A 9662-nucleotide genomic window follows, 5' to 3' on the forward strand; every position below is an offset into this window, starting at 1 on the left:
CCATTATATCCTTTCATGTTTTTAATCCATCACCATCACCCCCACGATTACATAGGGGTGTATTTTAAGTCATTAAAACAGTTTTTCCCCTTTGGCCTCTGTCTAACAGGAAGTAAAGGAACACCAACACCATCTACCCATGAAAAAAGAGAAGAAACCAAACAAGCTAATATTTTGCAGTTTTCTCCATCTATCTCAATGCGAGACTGAAATACTATATTCTGCCTCCATGTGAAGGCATGCGAGATTAATATTAGTACTTCCAGACCCACATCCCAAGATTGCATAATCTAGAAATGAGCAAACACTACTTACTTTTCCCAGTGCTGAAAGAGACCCAGAACACTAAAGTAGTATTCCCTAAAGAACAATGAATGCGCCAGCTCTCCATTTATGTGAGGTAAGGGAAAAGTGGAAGAAAGAACCAGCTCTGCAGTCAGTTTCTCTGTCCTTTCCATGGGGCTCCATTTTAAGCTTCAGGAAAGAGATTTGATATACTAGTCTTCTGAATTAACCTCTCAGTGGCTCTCCCCCTTGAGATATCTTTTCCACAGTGGTGGTTTGTTCAGGCATTGTGATGCACTGATTAATTAAGCTCATTGATACAAGTGAAGGACATACGAAAACTGAGGCATCTTCACCCAAAATTAACTGCAAGTCCAAAAAAATCAGTTTTAAAGAGTATTTACACTCTGTTGGGTTTCTCTAGTACAACTCTGTACAGGTTTATAGAACTGAGGGGGGGGGAGAACATTAGGTCAGCCTCCCTCTCTCTCTTTGGCAACGTAGGACAGTTCTCTAGTCTATTGTTTTGCACTGTAGTTTGAAGTGTTTAAAGATAAAAGGTTTCCCATCACTTCCCTTACCCTATACCATAGCCAAGTACAGCTCAGCTTCAGGATGTTTTTCTTGATTTTCAGCCTAAAATTTTCCCTTCCTAATTTCATCCTATTAAGCCTAGTTAGACCCCCTTTTTATAATGCTACATAATTCCATTTTGCCTGCAACTCTTATAATATTCAAATATTTGTACAGGGTTCTTCAGACTTCAGGTGCTTGGAGGAAAGGCCAAGTATTTAAATGTGTGGCTTGGATAAAGTCTGGAGAACACTGTACAAATATCTGAAGGACTGGCTTTTATTGCTGTCATATGATAGACAACTCACGTCTAGTTTGCTGTCCACTATCATCTCAGAAACTTTGTATACATCAGGGGGAAAAAATGTTGTTTTGGTTTTTTTGTATCAGTGAAGCCCTATCAGTGGTAGAAACAGGGGACTGTATTGTAGACTAGGGTAGGCCATTTTCCCCACCCTCACAATGTTCTTGACTCCTGTGTAGGCTTAGGGAAAGGCAGCTTAATATTTTTGCTTTCCATGTTTGTCTTGAATTATTTTTTCCTAAATATATTCACTCGCATTTTTCTAATCAGAGTCTCATTTTATTGTTTTCTGCTCATTTCTTTAATTTTTATGCTATATACAAAAGGGTAAAAAAAAAAGTTACAGTGGAATCCTCTTATAGGCCAGAGGTAATTCTCAACATCAAACCAATCCAGAAAACTTTATTTAAAACGAAGATTCACTATAACCTTAACAATGTCAATATATACAGTGCATTTAAAAGATTTGAAACTTTCATTCTACTTCACTATAACTCAACTGTACACCTACTGAATAATACACTAGAGCATTTCTACAACTGAATTTAGACCGTGTAATGACATTCTTCATCTCCTATGCAAGTTAACCATGTTTTGATTTCTTGTTATGCAATCCCTCATCCATATCACCACAATAATCAATGCTGGACTATAAAGCCTACCTAAAATGAAAAAGCGGGCTAAATGTTACTTAATATTGAGTTCTAAAGTTTTCAATATTGTTTTCAGGGATTAAAGTAAGGGGTGTGTTGATGAGCACAGCTCCTGCTCACTAAAAGCAGACAGCTCCCTCTCCTCTTTGGCTGATGTAGAAACTTGCTCTCCTGTTCCAATCTCCTTTAAGTGGCTATTTTATCCTCTAATGGTGGGGGGGGGGGGGAAGAAACCTTAGAGATTTGCATAGTTTTCCACAGTGTACACAGAACACTTTCACCGAGACACAAACTGCAGAGGTTCTCCCTTACTCTTGCCAAAAATGACAGAGTCTTAATGCCAGATAAAAAATTCAGAATTTTGTTTTACTCATTTTGCAGATTTATTGGGTATATGAGAGACATGGCTGAGAGTTATACAGAAAAAGGAAGTTGACTGGTTAGCTTTACCTCAGGTGCATGTTGCCGCATAGCTCAGGGGTGGCCAACCTGTGGCTCTGGAGCCATATGCAGCTCTTCAGAAGTTAATATGCGGCTCCTTGTACAGGCACCGACTCCAGGGCTGGAGCTATAGGCGCCAACTTTCCAATGTGTTAGGGGGTGCTCACTGCTCAACCCCTGGCTCTCCCACAGGCCCTGCCCCCACTCCACCCCTTCCCACCCTCTCCCCTGAGCCTACCATGCCTTCACTCTTCCCCCCGAAGCCTCCTGCATGCCATGAAACAGCTGATCGGGAGGTGCGGGGATGGAGGGGGAGGTGCTGATCGACAGGGCTGCCAGTGAGCGGGAGGCGCTGAGAGCGGTGGGGGACGGAGGGGTGAAGCTGCTGACATATTACTGTGGCTCTTTGGCAATGTACATTGGTAAATTCTGGCTCCTTCTCAGGCTCAGGTTAGCCATCCCTGGCATAGCTAGTTTGTTGAAATATATTAACATTAAACCTATTGCTTATGTGTTCCAACAGTAAAGGGTATCCAAGGGTTCTATAATTACACATCCAGGTTTGTACTCAGCAAGACTATCCAGAGACCTGCTTTATGCTACAAAGTGTATGTATAATTATAGATGCAATAGTGACACCATACTTAATTTTATACTGAGATTTGCACTTGAAGTAGGACAAAATCTCGCTTCACATCATAATGGAATATAGTCTCCAAAATTGGCACAATACAGGACAATCACATTTTCCATGTCATTTTTAAAAGAAAAATATTTACTAACTTCTGCAAAGGAAACATTAGAAAGTGCTTCCTTTTTAAAATGTTGCCCTCCCCCGCGCACACACACATTTGTGTTTCTCTAGCTAAATAACCAGTTCCGACTCACTCCAAGTTTCCTCCTCTCTCTCTTCCTCTCCTCCCATTCCCAGAGAGACACCACACATAGGACACTGTTTAAACTTTAACTTAAACAGTGGCCTTACTTTTCGAAAGTAGTAATCTTTGAGTCCCCATCCTAGGACACCTGAAAGAGGCCTGATTCTCAGAGGGTAGGAGCTCAGAACTTTCTGAATATCTTTAAGGTTACTTACCCCAAAATTGGAGGTCCCCAAATCATTAGTCACTTCTGAAAGCTTAGGCCAAAACATTACTGCCCTTATTTGTCATGTTTTGATATGAGTTTTGAGAAAACTAGATAGGTGTATCAAATTACTTTTGTTTTCTGACATCTACAGCTTAGCTCCCCAACTACGTGTAGAAAAGGAACAATAGTTCTGAATCAGTGGAAATGTCCGAACCAGCTCTATCCTTGATTTAACCAGCTGTGCTCTGCACATGGTGAACCAAAGAGGCATGCTGGGCAGTGAGGTATTCTGGGATGGGCAGGAGGGGGAAAGCGTGTGACAAAAGGAGACAGGCTGTTAGGTGACAAACCCAAGGTGGGGAACAGTGTGTAGAGAGAGCTAAACAGATCTGGGCATTAAATATGGAATACAGAATGCTTCACCTCGAAATCATTGATTCAAAGCAAAACCTTGTCACTCGTGCTTTCAGAGTTTACATTAAATTTGATTTTAGTTTCAGTTCTTAGCATCCACATCATTAACACCAACATCACAATTATCACATTTTGCTAGTTTCAGTGGAGAAACCAAGAACTGAATGGGCCATACGGGCCCCTAAAACAGGAGTTTCAAGTTAAGGCACATTGCTGGAAGTAGTGCAACTGCCACTATCCGTAACATTTTTGTTATGCAATTGGAGGGCTTACTTTGACTGTCAATCCAACATTAAATTCACACACACACACACACACACACACACAGTTTTACCCTGTGCACATCTTTACAGAAAGCAAAGTAATAAGAACAAGGCTTATCTATCTATAAGCGCTCTCCCCCCACAAACCACACAGAGTGTCTGTATATTTAAAAAAACGTACCCTGGGACAATAAAAAGAGAACAAACCTGGATCATGGCACACCTGGGTCTCACAGCCATGGTTAAAGTTTGCCTTATCACAGCAGAGTAAGACAGTTTTGCTGAACTAGTCATTTGTACACCTGCTATAAAGAGCAACTGTTTTAAAAACTTAATGCTTTCAGGTCATCAAAACAAAGTAAAACTTACTCTGAATTGCACTTAGACCTTTGATCTTTCTTTGCAAGTTATTCCTTCGAGACCCCCACATCATTAACATTTATATATTGTGCCCTAAAGAACCAGTAAGACTCCATCTGCAAGTCAGCTGCAGTGAGGGAGCGAGCACACTTGAATCCACAGAGAGCTTCCTTCTCATGCCCCTCAAAACAAAAAAAAAGAACTCAGAATGCAAGGCAAGCATGTAGGTCAGCTGTTTACATGTAGGCCAGTTCTGTAGAAACAAAACACATTCCAGATTTTCTTTTACGCTCCAAACTATATTCACAGTGTTCTTATTAGAAATATATCCATGCGCTCTGCAAGTATTTTATTACTATTTCTGAATTACTCTGACTTTGCAGTGCTTTTTTTCCTTTATGTATTTAACAGCTGAAATTGATATTTTTTCCACAACCTAGCTTAGGTTTTTAGTTACATAACAGATTGCATTTTGGTGTCTAACTCAGAGTGACAAGTATGTTATTTAATTGCTGGGAAATGTTGTTTAAATATTGTAACTGCACTTTATTAACACCAAGGATGGAAAATTCTGAGATGCTACGGATGCTAAACCACTTGAGAATAGCCTGGTTTCAGTTTGGGAACATCCAACTTCCCGGTTACACTGACCACAATCTATGGGTGGGGGAAGATAAATAGGGACTCTGGATTATACTTACATTAACTAGATATTGTCCCCATTGCTCTCTCATGTACATTGCATGTGTTTTGTATATTTTTTGGTTTCTTGCTCTCTCATTTCATTACACTGCAATTTTGTGTAAGATGTTTAAAAAAAACAGAATAAACTCAGCCATGACATTGTAGCATCTCATATATAGGATCGCCCTCACAATACTATAGTTTATGGTCTGTCAGCACTTCTTGTATACCTCCTAAATTCCTGGGTTTAAATCTGCATTGAAGAAACTTGTTCTGGTTTAAAAATGTGATGAACTCAGAACCTCGTTTAATGCAAAAAACAAAACAAAACAAAAAACAAAAACAAAAAACTTGTGAAATAAAACTGATGCCAACAATTAAGCTGAGTAAACCTATACCTGCTATTTGTACTATATAAGAATCCAAGAGACTGAAAAAAGTTAGCCCCAAAGTCCTCTCATAATCCATCACATTTCTATTCAAAATTTTACTTCCTGATAACTAGAAGTACATAAACTCTATAGCCAAACAATCATATTATATGTATAGAAGGACAGAGGAACTATATAAACAATCACACTACATGACGTGGTTATAATGTACACCCATGTCTCTTTTTTGCCAAAAGCCACAAGGCCCTATGCCTTCAGCCACACAAGAACTGGAGTTATTCTTTTATAACCCTTCCTTGAGACATTCTTAAGTCAGTGTCTGAACAATTCTTCTGTCTCCATTCTTCATGTAAACTTTTTTGGTACCTGAAATATATCAAAAAATTTTAAAGTAAAACAACACTTCAGGAGGGCAGTTTCACTTGATATCTACACATCTTCTCTAGTGACTTTACAGCACTTGATTTCAGCTTCCCAACATAACTGAACTGTGAGCATCCAGTGAATTCACACATTCCCATCATAATCTCTTGCTTTCATGACAGAGCTTGCTTTCCTTCCTAAGCGTATCCAACTGTGCAGTTAGAATGAGAAAACTACAAAGCTGAACAGTTCTGCTACACTACGCACACATGAGCAGACCAAAAAAAAAAAGGCTAGTAATGCTAAGCACATGGTGGTATTTATCAGCACTGGTAAATGAACAAACAACATTTATAGGAGACTTTAAAGCTCTCCTAGCTAAACAAAACAACTGCATCCTTTGTACTGAATAGCATGTCTGACCCCTAATAAGTGTGCTTCAGAATTACAAGAATATAAATTTCTCACTGACAAAATAAAGAGAAGCCAAGTAGTTCCAATACATATCTTATTCAGTAGGAACTCTAGAGAATAAGTGTCTCAACAGCATTCATTACTCCATACAAGGGCTTCCAAATATTGGAAATCCTCACCAGTATCAGGCAATAAATTTAGAAGATGAAAACATTAGTGAGAAGTTTGTCTAAACCATGAAAGGTACCAAACTTCTCAAAGCTCGAATGCTCTCATCAGGTTAGTCCTTTATCTCCTCTAGCTATCCACATTCAACTAGTATACAAACACAGATACCACCACTTCAAATACCCAGATCAAAAGGCACAACTGCTTCCAACCATTTCACTCTGAAGTGAACAGTCCAACAACATCTTGCTATCTTTGTAAATAAAATATAGTTCATAAGAAGAAATAGGCATTTCAAGTCATTCCCCCTAGAGAGTTTACTCTTCAGTAACATGCTCATGTTCTTATCTGAATTTAAAGAACACTTAAGATGATATTTCAACTTATCAATGTCAATACTTTTATACCACCCTTTAAAGGTCTAATACTCTCAAGCTACCTGCTAATTGCTTGGAGAGGAGTTGGAACAGCTTGAAAACAAAGAAGAAATTAATAAATGGGGTCAGCTTCAGAGATCGGTCCATGATTGAAAGGTAAGGCACAATTACCTAAACCATATGATCCAGTCACTGCCTCCCCCCCACACACCCCATTGAATCAAGGGTTGTTACATGCCTTGAAAATCAGTGGAAAATGCTAATTTTGAACATGTTCCATGTGCCATTTCACAAGCCAAAGAGCAGCCTTTTTTAAAGGTTGAAATGCTACAACGCAAATCTCTTGCCTACAATATATGTTTATTGCTGTTATATTGCTAAAGGAAAACAACTCACCAAGAATTAAAGGCAGGTAACTGCTACTTTCTCTGTGGTTTAGGCATACATAGGCCTGTCACACCATCTCTCCCCAATTCTGTGAGCAAGATGGATTTTAAGAGCCTACCGCTTCCAAGAACTGAGCGATATGCATGGAGTGACACCTGTAGACCAATACACTGGGTCTAATTTTATGCCATGGAGCAGTCTGAAGGGCCTCAGGTTATCATTACTGAACTACATGGACAACTGTCATAACTCAAGGGAGTATTCTACTGTAGAGTCACTTCAGTACAAGAGCCACCACCCCTCTGACTCCTGCAATGAGGAACAGCCTTCCTTCCACCCCATGTTCTCAAGCTTCGGCCCTGGACCCCAGCAAGTCTAACACCAGCCCTGGTGACCCCATTAAAACGGGATCATAACCCACAGTCTGAGAAGAACTTTAGTTCATCAAATTGTCATCACTTTCCATGTTTCAGATGAAGATACCAATCCCCCAATCACATACATCATCCCCCCTCCTATTATTGTTCCCAATGTTCAATGCTTCAACTTTATTCTCTATAGCAGGGGTTCTCAACCTTTTTCCTTTTCAGTCCCCCCGGCCCCAATCCCATAAAAACTTCACAACCCACTTGTGCTGCCACCACTGTTTTTCTGCATATTAAAGCCAGGACCGGAGTCAGGGGGTAGCAAAAAAGTCAACTCCGCAGGGCCCCATGCCACAGGGGGACCCTATGAAGCTAAGCTGCTCATGCTGCAGCTTCAGCCCCAGTCGGTGGGATTTGGGGCCCCGGGCTTCGGCTTTCTGACCTGGGCCTCAGCAAGTCTAAGGCTGGACCTGTTTGGTGGGCCCCCGAAGCCTACTCGCGGCCTCCCAGGGACCCCCAAAGCCCTGGTTGAGAACCACTGCTCTACAGAGTCCTTTCAGACCGGATCAATGCAAACCAGACCATGCACTGCACAGTGTATTCCACATCTAGGGCAGTGCTTCAGGGAGAGCCAGTGTGGTCCACCACTCACCTCCCCGGCACCACCAGGTATTGGACATCAGGAGGGGCATCTCCTCAGGAGGACAGAGGGGCATCAAGCAGGAACACAGCGCGAGGAGATTATTGGGGGCATAGAACAAGGGAAGGGATGAAGGAGTTTTAAAGGGGGCACAAAGTAGGGATGGGAGTTTTAAGGGGGTACAGAACTAAAGCAAGAGTAGGTCAGGGTTCCCGGGGAGCAAGGCACAGCACAGGTCCAGGGGTTACAGAGATGGGTCTGGGGTGCAACAAGGCACAGGAGTTACAGGAGAAAGAAGACATGGGTTACCTTGGGTTCCCGGGGAAAGGGCATGGCAGAACAGGGGTTACAGGGGAGTATGGCACAGTGCCAGGGGCTACCAGAGGGTGCAGTGGAACTGGGGTTACCGGGAGGGGGTTAGCAGAGGGCGCGGCGGGCACGGGGGTTACCGGGTGGGACGGGCGCAGGCGGTACCAGAGGGCGCGGTGGGACGGGGGTTACTAGGGGTTACCGGTCGGGACAAGGGTTATTCAGAGTTACCGGGAGGGGGTTACCGGAGGGCGCGGCGGGCGCGGGGGTTACTGGGCAGGACGGGCACGGGGGCTACCGCCGCGAGGGGCACTGCAGGCCTCGGCCCCCGCGGGGGAAGGCTCCCGTGGCTAGGCAGGGCGAGTCCCGAGCGGGCGGGCCGGGCCGGGCCGGACCGGGGGCACTCACCTGGGTCAGCGAGAGATGGGAGGCCATGCTGCTTCCATCATTCACCGGCCGGGCAGCAGGAAGAAGCCGGAGCCGACGCGGGGCCCGGACACTCACTCGCCAACTTCAGCAACTTCCCGATCCAGAGCCAGGCCCCGCCCGCAGCAAAACCCGGCGCCGGATCCCGCCCCCTGACTCGGCGCCTCCATCCAGCCCTCAGCACGGCGCGGCTGCAGCAAAACCCGGCGCCGGCTCCCGCCCCCTGACTCGGCGCCTCCATCCAGCCCTCAGCACGGCGCGGCTGAAGCAAAACCCGGCGCCGGCTCCCGCCCCCTGACTCGGCGCCTCCATCCAGCCCTCAGCACGGCGCGGCTGCAGCAAAACCCGGCGCCGGATCTGGCTCCTACCCCCGACCTGGAGCCTCCAGCCCTCAGCACTTGGGCAGCTGCCTCTAAACCGGGAGCTGGAGTATTTGACTTGGATCATAGACTATCAGGGTCGGAAGAGACCTCAGGAGGCAGGGGCGGCCCTATGGTTTTTGCCGCCCCAAGCACAGCAGTCAGGGAGCCTTCGGCGGCATTTCTGCAGGAGGTCCGCTCCGGTCACGCGGATTCGGCAGCAGTTCTGCAGGTGATCTGCCGGTCCCGCACCTTCGGCGTACCTGCCGCCGAATTACCACCGAAACTATGGCACCGGCGGACCTCCCTCAGTAACGGTGCCAAAGGTGGACTGACTGCCACCCTCACAGCGACCGGCAGGCCGCCCCAGGCACGTGCAGGGATGCCCAGAGGATTCAG

The 9662-nt window shown here is 44.5% G+C and overlaps 1 protein-coding gene across 3 annotated transcripts in view; it reads right to left on the reverse strand.

Moving 5' to 3' along the window:
- Window positions 1-9019, reverse strand: part of EPS15 (epidermal growth factor receptor pathway substrate 15) — a 99558-nt gene extending 90539 nt beyond the window's left edge. For all 3 annotated transcript variants that reach the window (XM_045027454.1, XM_045027456.1, XM_045027455.1), the window contains exon 1: window positions 8887-9019. In XM_045027454.1, the coding sequence (XP_044883389.1) occupies window positions 8887-8913 (27 nt within the window). In that variant the 5' untranslated portion in view covers window positions 8914-9019. The remainder of the gene's footprint in view (window positions 1-8886) is intronic.
- Between the last annotated feature and the right edge of the window lie 643 nt (window positions 9020-9662).

Source organism: Mauremys mutica, chromosome 8 (genome assembly GCF_020497125.1).
Source record: "Mauremys mutica isolate MM-2020 ecotype Southern chromosome 8, ASM2049712v1, whole genome shotgun sequence".
NCBI classification, from domain to species: Eukaryota; Metazoa; Chordata; order Testudines; family Geoemydidae; genus Mauremys; species Mauremys mutica.